The 15065-nt window shown below is 37.6% G+C and overlaps 2 protein-coding genes across 2 annotated transcripts; both read left to right on the forward strand.

The window, feature by feature from the left end:
- Nucleotides 1-761: 761 nt before the first annotated feature.
- On the forward strand, nt 762-5801 carry LOC106750171. Its single transcript, XM_014630307.1, has 10 exons — nt 762-1123; nt 1439-1822; nt 2096-2297; nt 2425-2580; nt 2676-2718; nt 3989-4313; nt 4501-4884; nt 5172-5382; nt 5506-5661; nt 5757-5801. The coding sequence occupies exons 1-10, from the start codon at nt 762-764 to the stop codon at nt 5799-5801; spliced, it is 2268 nt and encodes a 755-aa protein (XP_014485793.1).
- Nucleotides 5802-7033: 1232 nt separating this feature from the next.
- On the forward strand, nt 7034-13741 carry LOC106750174. The gene is made up of 10 exons (XM_014630311.1): nt 7034-7395; nt 7648-8031; nt 8319-8520; nt 8654-8809; nt 8905-8947; nt 10740-11064; nt 11789-12172; nt 13074-13280; nt 13410-13569; nt 13675-13741. Exons 1-10 carry the CDS (start codon nt 7034-7036, stop codon nt 13720-13722), a joined length of 2271 nt encoding a protein of 756 aa, XP_014485797.1. The 3' UTR covers nt 13723-13741.
- Nucleotides 13742-15065: the final 1324 nt, after the last annotated feature.

Consider the following 15065-nt stretch of genomic DNA (forward strand, 5'->3'; position numbering starts at 1 on the left):
ATCTCTTCTCCATTAGTCAATAAGAGTAATTTGTGGGATATACAGGTTTACAGTAAACCGCTGTACGATGATACACGAACGAATAAATCTTTTATTCGCTGAGAATGCGACAATATGAATTCAGGGGACAGCGTCCCTTAACCGCCGTTGGAAAGTCGCAGATTTTGTGTAATTATAGTAGCTCCATAAGGAGTGGTAAGAAAATAATAAAGGGGAAACGACAAGGAGAAAATAGTAACGCGTGCAACGATAACCTGTAAGAAGCGACTCCGCGTCATTAATGAATTAATGACATAGGGTTACGAAGTTGAGACGGTTGCAAACCCGCGGCAATATGTACCAGTAGTTCGCTAGACGATTCGTGACTTGCTACATATCGATCTGAACTTAATTATTTACGTGATAGTGAAACAACTAGCATTCATGTTAATACTTATCACTCCTCCGTTATGACTTTAAATCAAAGTGCAAGAAGCAAAATATTTTAGAAAAGAAAAAAATCCGTGTTTTAAATTTAATCAATATATATGTATTTTATTCGTGCTTTTTGCGTAATGTTAACATTGATATTGAATAAAACTAAGTATAATCGCATTCGATGTTCAATCGGTGATAAAGATGTACACGATTCTCGAGTTGTTTGAATGAAACTCTCCCGTCACAGGATAGACACATCCTCATTCGCTGATAAATGCAAAATGCGAATATCTTTCGTGGAATTTATCTAATCGAATGAAACGTTTCGACCAGTGATAACGAAGATGCAGTTACTTTCATTGAATTTTCTTATATACAGCGTGAGTGGTATATGGCGGCCGGTCGAGTGGTCGTCGAGCTGCGCTAAGTTGTTGTACAATGCGTTCACTATCTACACGATACTCTCGTTGTACCTTTTCACGCTGACACAATTCATGGATATCCTTCTTATCGTTGATAACGTAGACGATTTCAGTAATAATTCTCTAATGTTCGTGAGTTGTATTACCGTTTGTTGCAAGTCGACGATCATCGTATTACGTCGGAACGCGATCATCGATTTGGTGGAGATGTTGCTGAGAGATCCGTATAAACCTTGCAATGAGGATGAATTAGCCATACAAGCGACATTCGACAAATTTATTCGGTAGGTACGCGTGAGTAATTTTTATGTAATAATTAATATAATTTGTACAGTCAATAGAAAGCTAATAAAACGAGATAAGAACTATATATGAGATCGTATCGAATTAGATTTGTTTAATGTATTATTAATAATCTAATTATCAGTTAAGTTTTTGTACAATCAAAGAGCATGAACGGCACACAAATCGACGTGTTAAATGTCGTTACGTGTTTCTGTATATATCGAGACCCGAATTATATAGTTTTTCTCATTTGTTTATGGTTTGTAAGTGAGAAGTGTTTATGAAATGTAATATCGGGTTTAATATATTTACAGGTTATGCTCGATAAAATATTTGCTTTTGGCAGAAATGTCAGTAATAGGCGCTGCGTTCAGAGCGCTACTGAACGCCACAGAGGGTCATTTACCTTACAGAGCGTGGCTGCCTTACGATTGGAATAAATCTCCGATGTTTCTGGTCACGATAATGTATCAGCTCATCGCTATATTCTTAGGCGCTCTCGTCAACGTTGGCACAGAAACTATGATATTCGGCCTTATTTTGCAAACGTGTGCCCAGTTAGACATTCTCAAGAGTCGTCTCAATAAATCCGTGATTAAAACAATTACTGGCTACCAAGAGAAGCGCTCGCTTTCCCGGACAAGTAAGAAACGAGTAACAATTTCGGAACTCATACGTCATCATCTCAGCATTTACAGGTCAGTCAAAAGTGATACACAAAAAAATAATATAACAGTACCGATATAATTAGAATGAATATTCCTGATTTAGCAATAGTAGTATCATGGAAATTAATACTTGAGTTATTATAAGAATAATATGATGTTAGTTTTACTATCGCTATTGAATGAAGAACATTCATTCCGAGAGCGGTGCTATTGATATAACATTATGTTTTTACCGTATATACCCATTATGTCCTCGAAAAATTCCAACCAATATCGAATTATTGTATTCAATGTGCATTACAGATATGCGAATAAAGTGAACAGTGTATTCAATCAAGTGCTCTTTGTACAATTTTTCGGCAGTATAATTGTGTTGTGTACAAGTGTATATTATGTGGTGTTACATATCAGGGATAAAGAGGCTCCAGGTATTTTAGCGTTCAACGTTTGCATGTTCGTGCAGATCTTCGTTTATTGCTGGTCCGGAAACGAGGTTATTTTGAAGGTGCCGTTGCTGCATTTGCATTTTTACAATTTGCATTTCACATTCCCTCACGACAAGTAATCATTTCATCCCCAACTGACTTTGTCAGACAGTTGCTCTCTTTCTGTTCATGTTTCGTTTCGTTCAGAGCGCAAGCTTAGCGGACGCTGTGTATAATGTAGACTGGTCTTCACTGTCGATCAGAGAACGCAAAGATCTGCTGATGATCATGATGCGCAGCACGGTTCCTATTAAGTTCACCAGCAGCTTCTTGATAACTTTGTCTCTCGAATCTTACAGCAACGTTAGTACCGACATATACTAAAATATTATTTGGCGGCACGTCTGTTTATCTTAGGATTTAACATATAATCCTTCATGTACTAATTTCTCCTACAGATTCTGAAAACGTCATATTCGGCATTCAGTGTACTTCAGTCCTGAGATGTTTACTAAATATTCATTCGCCTCTCGTACTTTAAATAACAAAGTGACGGATTATTTATTAAGGGTTTGCAACAGTTCTTTGGATGGTGGGTAATTTCAACGGCTCAAAAAATGAGTGAGAAAAAGAAGATTGAAAAGTATGGCGTAAAAAGATGAGTTTACAAAATTAGGCATTTATCTGAAAAGTGTAAAAAAGTTATGTATGAGAGATGTATTAATAGGAAGTGGATATGTTTACGGTTCCGTATTCAGTAAAGATAACACAACGAATATAGTTAATATAGTAAATACAATTTAAAACGTGAGAAAAACGGGAACAGCTAACTAAAGTTTCGTTGATGTATATTTCTTTTCTGACTTTTTGTGTAAACAAAATTTTTAATATTTGATGTTGTTACAACATCAAACAGAAATATCGCTTTCCACTGTATGTAAAAAATGTGCTATTAACATTAGGCTGGCACTTACAACAGTTAGCAATAAAATATCACCAGGGCGTCTCACGGCTTCTATAGAAAATCCAATTGTATCCGGCATATATTATATTATATTTCTCTTCCACTAGTCAATAAGAGTCGTACTTTGTGAAATGTACAATCTTACATTACTGCACGATGATACGCGGACGAATAAATTTTTTATTCGCTGAGATTGCGACAATATGTTCGAATTCAAGAAATAGCGTTCTTTAACCGCCGCTGGAAAGTCGCGAACTTTGCATAATTATAGTAGTCGCGTAAGGAATGGTAATATAATAATAATAAAAGGAACGACAAGGAGAAAATATGTCCAGCTATAAACTGTAATAAACGATTCCGCGTCATTAATGAATCAAAGACATGGGGTTACGAAGTTGAGGGGCTTGTAAACCCGCAGCAATATATACCAGTAGTTCGCTACGATACGTACCTTGCTACATATTGATCTGAACTTAATTCTACAATAAGAAAAAGTAGAATATTTTAGAAAAAATATTTGCGACTTAAATTTAATCTAGATTTGTGTATTTCATCCGAGCTTTTTACCACATTACGCGTCAAGTTAATATTGACACTGAACAAAACCAAGGAAGATCGCACCCCATATTCAATTGGTGATAAAGATTCTCGATTTGATTTAATGAGACTCTTTCGCCATAATACAGACACATTCGCTACTGAATGCAAAACGCGAATATCATTCGTGAAATTTATCTGATCGTGAAACATTTCGACCAGAGATTACGAAGATGCAGTTATTTTCATTCAATTTTCTTTTATACACTATGTGTGGTATATGGCGGCCCGTCGAGTGGTCGTCAAGCTGCGCTAAGTTATTGTATAATGCCTTCACTGTTTACACGATAGTCTCGTTGTACGTTTTCACGCTGACACAATTCATGGATATCCTTCTTATCGTTGACAACGTTGATGATTTCAGTAATAATTCTCTAATGTTCGTGACTTTTATTACTGTTTGTTGCAAATCTACGATCGTTATATTACGCCGAAACTCAATCATCGACTTGGTGGAGATGTTGCTGAGAGACCCGTATAAACCTCGCAATAAGGATGAATTGGCTATACAAACGACATTCGACAAATTTATTCGGTAAGTATGCGCGAATAATTTTATGTAATAATTAACTTTGTCCCAAGTGCAATATCCAAGATAGCGTAATGATGTCTGTATATATCCAGTCATTAGAGAATTATAGATTTTCTCTTTTGTTTACGATTTGTAAGTGAGAAGTATTTATGAAACATTGACATGAACATTGAATTTATTATATTTATAGATTATGCTCGATAAAATATTTGCTTTTGGCAACATTGTCACTATTGGGAGGTATGTTCCGAGCGCTAAAGGGCACCGCAGAGGGTAATTTACCCTTTAGAGTGTGGCTGCCTTACGATTGGAATAAATCACCGATGTTTCTAATCACGATAATCCATCAGCTGATCACTGTGCTCTTAGGCACTCTCGTCAACGTCGGTACAGAAACTGTGGTATTCGGTCTTATCTTGCAAACGAGCGCCCAGTTAGACATTTTCAAGTGTCGTATTAACGAATCGCTGATTAAAAAAATGTCTGGTTACCAAGAGGATTGTCTGCTTTCCCGGACAAATAAAAAACAAGCAACAATTTCGAAATTCATACGTCATCATCTCAGCATTTACACGTCAGTCACAAATGATACACAAAAAAAAAATCATCAACAGCCAGTATAATCGGAATGAATCTTCCTGACTTAACAATAATACTATTGAAAATAAAGTATTAATACTTGAATTATTATAGCAATAGTATGACGTTAGTTTTACCACTGCCATTGGATCAAGAATATTCATTCCGAAACTGGTGCTGTTGATATAACATTACGTCTTTCCGAATACATCCGTTCTTCCACGCCACGTTCCCCAGAAATTTCATTTTACATCGAATTATTGTATTCGATGTGGATTACAGATATGCAAATAAGGTAAATAGTGTATTCAACCAAGTGCTCTTCGTTCAATTTTTCGGCAGTATATTGGTGTTGTGTACTTGCGTATATTATGTGTCGATGCATATCGGGGAGACAGAGGCTACGGGTATTCTGGCGTACACCATTTGCATGTTCGTACAGATCTTCGTTTATTGCTGGTCCGGAAATGAGGTTACTTTGAAGGTGCAATTTGTTGCATGTGCATTTTTACATTTTGCGTTTCACATTCCGCTATAATAAGCGATCATTTCACCGCCAAATGATTCCGCCTCATCAGACAGTACTGTCTTTCCGTTCGTGTTTCGTTTCATTCAGAGCACGAGCTTAGCAGACGCGGTGTATGAAGTAGACTGGTCTTCATTGTCGATCAGAGAACGCAAAGATCTGCTGATGATCATGATGCGCAGCACGGTCCCTATAAAATTCACCAGCAGCTTCTTGATAACTTTGTCTCTCGAATCTTACAGCAACGTTAGTACCGACATATATTAAAATATTATTTGGCGGCACGTCTGTATATCTTTGGATTTAACATATAATCCTTCATGTACTAATTTCTCCTACAGATTCTGAAAACGTCATATTCGGCATTCAGTGTACTCCAGTCCTGAGATGTTTACTAAATATTCATTCGCCTCTCATACTTTAAATAACAAAGTGACGGATTATTTATTAAGGGTTTGCAACAATTCTTTGGATGGTGGGTAATTTCAACGGCTCAAAAAATGAGTGAGAAAAAGAAGATTGAAAAATATGACGAAAAATATATGAGTTTGCAAAATCGGACAATTGTTTAAAAGGTAGCAAAAAGTGATAGATGACAGATATATTGATAGGACGTAGATTTGTGTACTATTTTGTTACTGCTAATAAAAAAATTATCGCTAAAATGTCAATAACTTTTTGTGAGCTCACGATAGATTTAGAATGAAAATTACTTTTTTTTTTTAATACATAAAATATTTACAAAATATGCTGTGTGTACCCGAAATGATTATTTTCATATTTGGTAGTTACACTTGGCAACGAAACATCAGCACGGGCGTCTCACGGCTTTTACGGATGTTTTCATTGTGTATATAGTCAGCTCATGCATATTATATCTCTCTTTCCTTAGTCAATAACAGTCATATTTTGTGGGGTATACAATCCTACAATCAGCCGCTGTACGCTGATACGTGAATAAATAAATCTTTCATTCGCTGGAAATGTGACAATATGTTCGAGTTCCGGAGACAGCTGTCCTTTAATCGTCCCTCGTAAGCCACGGTCATAGTATCATTACCGTAGTCGCAAAAGGAACGGTAAAAAAATAATAAAGAAATAATGAGAAGCAGAAAATAATAACATGTACCGCGACAAGGGACTTCGCTTCATTAATAGATTAATGACACGGAGTTACGAGGTCGAAGTGTTTCCAATCTCGCAACAGTACGTACATATAGTTCGTTATGATACTTGCTACATTTTTTATCCGAACTTAATTATCTACGCGATAGTGAAACGACTTGCGTGCACGTTAGCGTTTATCGCTCTTCTCTCTGGTATCTTTAAATCAAAACATAAGAAGCGATGTCTTGGGAGAGGAAAAATTTGCGCTGGTTAAATTCAGTTCGGACTTTACTCGTGCTTACTACATTACGTGTAAAATAACATATTGACGTTGAATAAAATTAAAGAAAATCGCACTCGATATAAAGTCGCTTATAAAGATGTACACGAGATCCTCGATTGGCATGAATGACATTCTCTCCGCTGCTTAATGTGAAACACGAATACTCTCCCGTGCTTATTTAGCTGCTTGTAAAACTTCTCCACCAAACGTTCAAACGCAATAACGAAAATGCAGATACTTTCATTCAACTTTCTCATGTATACTCTGGGCGGTGTGTGGCGACCCGTCGAGTGGTCGTCGAGCTTTGCTAAATTATTATATAATGCGTTCACCGTATACACGATAGTCTCGTTGTACATATTCGTATTGGCCCAATTCGTAGATATTGTTCTTATCATCAATAACATGGATGATTTCATGAATAGTTCTTTGCTATTTGTGAGCGTTATTGCTGTTTGTTGCAAAGCCACAATAATCGTGTTACGTCGAAACTCGATCATCGATTTGATGGAAATGTTGCTGAGGGACCCTTACAGGCCTCGGGATGAGAACGAACTGGCCATACAAGCGAGATTCGACGAATTTATCCAGTAGGTACGCGCAATTTATTTCTATAGAATAATTGACACATCAAACTATATTGATTGATATATTAATAATAATTTAATTACCGTTTAAACTTTGTATAGTTCAACGACAGTGAACGCCGAAAAATACGTCTGAAATTTTGTTATGCGTTAGTCTATATATATCGAGTGATTTACGATTTTTCTCTTTTGTTTCCTATTTTTGAGAAGTATTTATGAAACATAACATCGAATTTATTGTTGCATTATTTATAGATCATGCTCGATAAAATATTCGCTTTTGGTGACAATCTCAATGACGACCAGCACGTTGAGATCGCTTCTGAACGTCGTAGATGGTCATTTACCTCATAGAGCGTGGCTGCCTTACGATTTGAATAAATCCCGGATGTTTCTGATCACGACGATCCATCAGATCGTCACTATATTCTTAGGCGCTCTAATCAACATCGGCACAGAAACTGCAGTGTTCGGTCTTATTTTGCAAACCTGTGCCCAACTGGATATTCTCAAGAGCCGTCTCAATAAATCGGTGATTACAAATATGACCGGCTATCAAGAGGATCGCTTGTTTTCACCGACAAGTAGGAGACAAGCACCAATTTCGGATCTCATACGTCATCATCTTAGCATTTACATGTCAGTCACGTGTGAAACACAGAAAAAATAATATGTCAACAGGACCAGTATAATTGGCATAAATCTTCCTGATTTAAAAGCAGTACTATTGAAATTAATACTTGATTAATACTAACAATAGTATGACGTTAGTTTCACCATACTACTATCGAATCAAGACAATTCATTCCGATTATACTGCTGCTGTTGAAATAACATTACATTTTTACCGTGTACATCCGTTCTCCCACCATGTTCTCGAGAAATTTCATCCAGTATTGAATTGTTGTATTCGGTGTGCATTACAGATATGCAAATAAGGTGAACAGTGTATTCAGCCAGATACTCTTCGTCCAATTTTTCGTCAGTATATTGGCGCTGTGTACGAGCGTGTATTATGTGTCAACGCATATCGGGGAGACAGAGGCTGCGGGTATTCTGGCGTACACCATTTCCATGTTCGTGCAGATCTTCGTTTATTGCTGGTCGGGAAATGAGGTTACTTTGAAGGTGCAATTTGTTGCATTTGCATTTTTACAATTTGCGTTTCACATTCCGTTACAATAAATGATCATTTCACCACCAAACGGTCCTACCTCGTCGGAGTGTTACATTCTTTCTGTTCATGTTCCGTTTCGTTTAGAGCGCGAGCTTAGTCGACGCCGTGTATCACATAGACTGGTCTTCACTATCGATCGGCGCACGCAAAGATTTGTTGATGATCATGATACGCAGCGCAGTTCCTATAAAGTTCACCAGCAGCTACTTGATAACCATGTCTCTTGAATCTTACGGCAACGTTAGTATCGACTTATATTCGAATGCTACTCCGCAGCGAAGCTGTTTCTCTTGGGTCGCAGCATACAATTTTTCATGCATTAATTTTTCTTACAGATTCTGAAAATGTCATATTCGGCGTTTAGTGTACTACAATCTTGAGATGTTTACTAAATATTCATTCACCTCTCGTATTTTAAATGGCAAGTCGACGGACTATTTGTTGAAGGCTTACTAAAGTTTATTGGATCGTCGCGATTTCAACAGTTTAAAAATAAGTCAGAAAGAGAAGATTGGAAAGAATGACGAAAAATAGATGAATTTGCAAAATCTGGCAATTATCTAAAAGATAGCTAAAAGAAGTAAGTAGATGATATATATTGATAGTATATGACATATATGTACTTTTTCGTTACTATTAAAAAAATAGTTATCGCTTAAATTCAATAAACTTTTGTAAGTCTATGACACGTTTAGACTGAAAATTGCTTTTCTCATGTGATAACTGATTATAAGATATTGATAGGTTATATTAAAGCAGCGAGAAAATGTAAGCAAATAAACAAGAGAATGTAAAGAAAGAGATTACAGTTTTTAATACGCAAATTTATATGTTTAGATTGAAAATTTGCCTTTTCTATATAGTAACTGATTACAAGATCATCGACGATTAACAGAAATATTACGTCAAAAATGAACACAAAATTAACACATCAACCGACACTAAAAATGTATTATTATTATTTGAACATTTAAATATATTGAACATCAACACAACATAATATATTGAGATAACACAAACACAACATGTTAAATTAATATACAGCTATGTTGGAAATCTAACCCAAATATTTTAGCAAGGACTGATTTTAACATAAGTACATTTTCTTTTCCGTGAGAGGGAAGACTGATGTTTTTCTCATAATTAATTCGTAATTCGTAATTTCTTGGTAATTAAGTCGGCGTAAGAACAGAGATATCGTTTTGTGCAGAACATGCTATGCACGTTACGATTATCGCTTGGCGTGTTTGGCAAGAAGATATTAGCTAGGGACGATCCGCTTCTGCAGCAAATACAATTATGTGTATGTCCATCTTGCACATATTATCTCCCTTGCTTACCGCATAGCATATTATTAATTGCAATAAGAATACTCAGTGAGATACATAATGTCGTAGACGAGCCGCTGCGCGAGCCAACATAAACAAATGAACATTTATTCGCTGGGAATGCGACAATATGTTCGAATCGTAAGGGACAGCGTTCCTTAATCGCTGGTACGTTCCAGCCGTCGCATAATTGCGGTAGCTGTCTGGTAAAAAACGGTGAGAATATAAAGGAGAAATGACTAGAGAGGAAAGTAACGTGTATTGCGTAAGCTATAATAAACGACTCCCCGAGACGTCATTAATGAATTAAGGATATGTAATTACCAGTTTGAAAGTAGGTATAACTGTGCGGTAATACGCATTTCGTGATACTTTGCAACACGCGATCCGTTGTACTTCAGTTCAAACTTATTTGTCGAATTTACGACAGTGAAACAGCACGCGCTTGTGTCAGCACTAAGCTGCTACGTTGTTGTGCCATTAAGTCGAGTTGCAGGATGCAATATCTTAAGTGCGAGAAATGGGTGCTCGGAAAATTTTAGTCTAGACGTGCTTTATTCGTGCTTGCCGCATCACGAGTAAAGTTAATATTAATATTGAATAAAACTATGAAATATCTTGTTCGATATTTGATCGGGGGACAAATATGTACGTGATTCTCGGATCGGATCTGAAGTGAAGGACTCTCTCGTCGCGAGACAGTCACGCCACGTCCACGTCCATCGTACTTGTAAATGTGAAAAGCGAATGTCGCTCGTGGAAATTAACCGTTCGTGATACGTTTCGTTTTAATATGGGGACGAAGATGCGGATATTTTCATTCAATTTTCTCATGTATACTGTGGGCGGTGTGTGGCGGCCCGTCGAGTGGTCGTCGAGCTGCGCTAAGCTATTGTACAACGCGTTAATCGTCTGCGTAATCGTCGCGTTGTATTTAATGGTGCTAACCCAATTCCTGGATATGCTCCTTGTCGTCGATAACATAGACGATTTCACCAATAATTCCCTAATGTTTGTGAGTATTATTAGCGTTTGTTGCAAAGCCACGATCGCGGTGATACGTCGAGATAGGATCATCGGTCTCGTGCAAACGTTGTTGCGGGAGCCGTATAAGCCTCGTAATGAGGATGAACTGACCATACAAGCGACATTCGACAGATTTATTCGGTAGGTAACTAACCCATGAGACTAATGTCTGTGTGATAATTAACACGTTGAGCGCTGCCATTGACAGTCATCGGCACTAAGATACTATCGCATCTTATCAACCCGGATCTATATATCGATGAAAAATCCGGTCGAATTAATTCGGAAGTCAATGTTCGATTTGATATTTCTAAGGCTTTATCACGATATCTAAAAATTAATATGTAGAATTCGACAATTTATTTGTTATCCAATTTATATCATATCTACGTCAAGTTGATGTATGAATATAATGGTTTGACTTGGATATGATATCGACTTAGTATCGATCAGATCGTCAATAATAGGTCGATACTTACATGATATCTTCTAAATATCATGTAGACCCGGTTTTTCATTTTCCGGTTAACTTGTAGTTTACATAATTTATGCGAAAAATGACTATAATTTTATCAATATTAACCACTATTTAATTCAAGTGTATACATAATTACATTTAAAAAATATAATTTGTGTTATACGGCATATAAAGAGCTAATAAAACGAGATTAGAGCTATATATTTGCGTGTATAGAATTATATTTTTTTAGAATATTAGGAATTTAATGATCGCCGCAATCGACTTGTTAAATTTCTTTACGTGTTTCTGCACATATTAAGACACCAGCGAATTACAGTTTTTTTTCTTTTGTTCACGATTTGTCGCTGTAAAGTATTTATAATTCCGAGTTTATTGTATTCGCAGGTCATATTCGATAAAGTACGCGCTTTTGGCAGGATGTTCCGTAACGAGCGTCACGTACAGATCGGTGATGAATGTCATAGAGGGTCATTTACCGTATAGAGTATGGCTGCCTTACGATTCGAATGGATCCCCGATGTTTCTAATCACATCGATCCATCAGATCGTCACAGTGATTTTCGCCACGTTCATCAACATCGGCACGGAAACCTTAGTGTTCGGTCTCATTTTACAAACGTGCGCCCAGTTGGACATTCTCAAGAACCGTCTTAACAAATCGATAATTAATAGAATAGGCGCCAACTCGCAGAATCAGTCGTTTTTGCTACTAAATAGGAAACAGGCAACAATTTCGGAACACATACGTCATCACCTTCATATTTACACGTTAGTCACATGTGCTATAGAGAAAAAATAAATAAATTATGTATCAACAACACTAATCTAATTGGAATGGATCTTCTTGATTTAAGAAAGAATAATGTATTCGTTGCACTGCTACTTAACACGTTGAGCGCGGCGCCGATTTTGCTATCCTTCCCCTCAGGCGGCAGCGAGCGAGCACTTGATGCCGAGCGCTCAAGAGGGTTTTGGGATAGACAGTATGAACAGAAGATTACTTTGTTTCACTTTACTGTGGGATGGTGCAGCCAATGCATAAGTATACAAATTATAAACAGAAGATAATGGGAAGGCGAACGGCGAGAAGGTGACCTCCAAGAGACGATCAGTTAGAAAAATCCACGGAAGAGTAAAGATCTGTTTGAGCAGAGAGAATTTGGTTTCCACAGTGACTATTTTCAAAAAGTTTTTTTGCCAAGAATGCCAAAAGTATTGAGAAGACAAGTAGATAGCGATTCATCGAGTGAGAAAAGTCGACCGTCGAAAAGACCACTGTCAGTCCCCAGGGACCGACGCCGCCTGAACGGAAAGTTCACTGTCAGTCCCGAGGGAATGACGTCGCATTCAACGTGTTAAAAAAAAAAGTAATACGCTGCGCGAAAATTCAAAAACCGATTCCAAAATAGATTCCGCGGTTCTCACCGGAACGTGACAAGCTGGGGTTGATATAACATGTTTTTCCGCCGCAAGAAATTATATCCGATATCGAATTACCGTACTCGATCCCTGACAGAAAAGGTATCACTGGCTGTGATAAATTGGCCGGTGATAAATTTACCGTTCTCCAGTAACTTCATTATACGTAGGAATAATAGAAACTACTACTTTAACACTGTCCGATTTATCGCAGGCGGCAATAATTTCTTGCAAGGAATGTGCATTACAGATACGCCAGGAAGGTAAACAAAGTGTTCAACGAGGTGCTCTTTATCCAATTTTTCGGCAGTATATTGGTGTTCTGCACAAGCGTGTATTATCTATCAGCGCATCTTGCACAGTCCGAGGCCGCGGGTATCGTGGTATACATCATTTGCATGTTCGTGCAGATTTTCTTGTACTGTTGGTCCGGAAACGAAGTTATTCTCAAGGTGCGACCACCACATCTTTCTTTGTGTGCAATTTGCATTTCACAGTCCGTTAGGACAAATGCAAAGCGTTTAAATCGCTGTGACCGAATCCAGACTCGTCAGACTCAGCCACTATCTTTCTATTCATGTTCCGTTCAGAGCGTGGGCTTGGGGGACGCCATGTACCACACAGACTGGACCTCATTGTCACTCAGCGAGAGGAAAGATCTGCTGATGATCATGAAATGCAGCATGGCTCCCATTAAATTCACCAGCAGCTTCTTGATAACTCTGTCTCTCGAATCATACAGCAGCGTTAGTACCGGACTCACATTCGCGGCACTGTTTCGTTGCTGCATACTGGTTTTTTTTCTTGAGGCACTGCGTACGATCTTTCACACGTTCAAATTTATCTTTCAGATACTGAAAACGTCGTATTCGGCATTTAATGTGCTACAACAATCCTGAGACGTTCATTCTAAATTCATCCATTCGTTTCTATCGTATTCCAATTGACGGATTGACGGATTAATTGTTAATGGCTCGTAATAGTTCGTCGGTTCGTCGACGATTTCGGCGACTCAAAAGATGAATCGGAAGAAGATGAAATCGGCAAAAATGAAAAAAGATGAGTTTACACGAACAAATAATTAGCTGAGAGCTGATGGATAACAGATCCTTTGATTAAACACGGCATGTTCTATTAATTATTAATATAATAAAGAAACTAGCTAAGAATTTGATAACCACTTTTTATTTCTTAAAATCTTCGTAATTATATGCCTTGTATTTAATCGATTCTATTTATGTTATTTAAAAAATTTGTTTGGCACTGGCTGGATTTGAAAGGAATTAGAACTAGAAAAATTCACTCCATAAGAATGAAAAGTCACTCTACTTGTTAAATGAAGATTTCATTCCACGAGATATTTACTGAACGACTCAGTATAAAAGAAATGATAGAAAGAGAACACGAAGATAGAAAATGTAAAGGAAATATAGCTTTTGATACGTAATAAATGCGAAACATATCATGTGTATATTAGTACGGATTCCTTCGACATTCGTTATACCCGGTAAGGAAACGGATACTTTACTTGGAGAAGTTTAGTTCTACCCCACATTATTATTCTCTTCTCCTCCTCGTCCTCCTCACGCCATCCTCTTCACACGTATCTATTCTTGTATCTATTTGAACGGTAAGAAACTTTGTGTCATCGTGAGTGACGGAATGTGAAAAATTTAATGCAATATAGTACGTATCCCTGACAATGACGATGAGAAACAATTAACATTTCATCCAGTGGAAATACAGCAACATGCTCGTTTGCAGGAGACGGCGATTACTTAATCGTCGCAGGTGCGGCGACCTCCCGGATTACAATATTCATGAGTGACAGCGACGGCACCGCGGCTGCAAGGAAACAACGGTAAGAGAACCAACAATGGTATAATTCAGTGCAATTAGCAAACGACGCGACGAGCGACGTTTTGCTAATTGCTGCAATTAACCGACATAGAATTATAAAAGATAGAGCGAGCGAATTCGTGCGGATGCGATGTACGATCAAACGTGTTCATTTGCTTGGGAACTTCATTGTCCTTACGATATCGAGGCGAATCGCGTTAATAGTCGGGAATTCCATTATCCTTACGATATCGAGACGAGTCGCGTATTGCGCTCCGATGCGTGGCTGAATTTTGATACTAGAGATCAACTCGGACAAACAGATGGAAGTGCGCGATAAATGTGCAGGTTGGCTTTTCATTTGCGCGCATGTCTTATACAAACAAAAATCTATAGAATCTAT

This window comes from Dinoponera quadriceps, unplaced genomic scaffold, assembly GCF_001313825.1.
Source record: "Dinoponera quadriceps isolate SergipeBrazil2010 unplaced genomic scaffold, ASM131382v1 scaffold5109, whole genome shotgun sequence".
Lineage (NCBI taxonomy): Eukaryota > Metazoa > Arthropoda > Insecta > Hymenoptera > Formicidae > Dinoponera > Dinoponera quadriceps.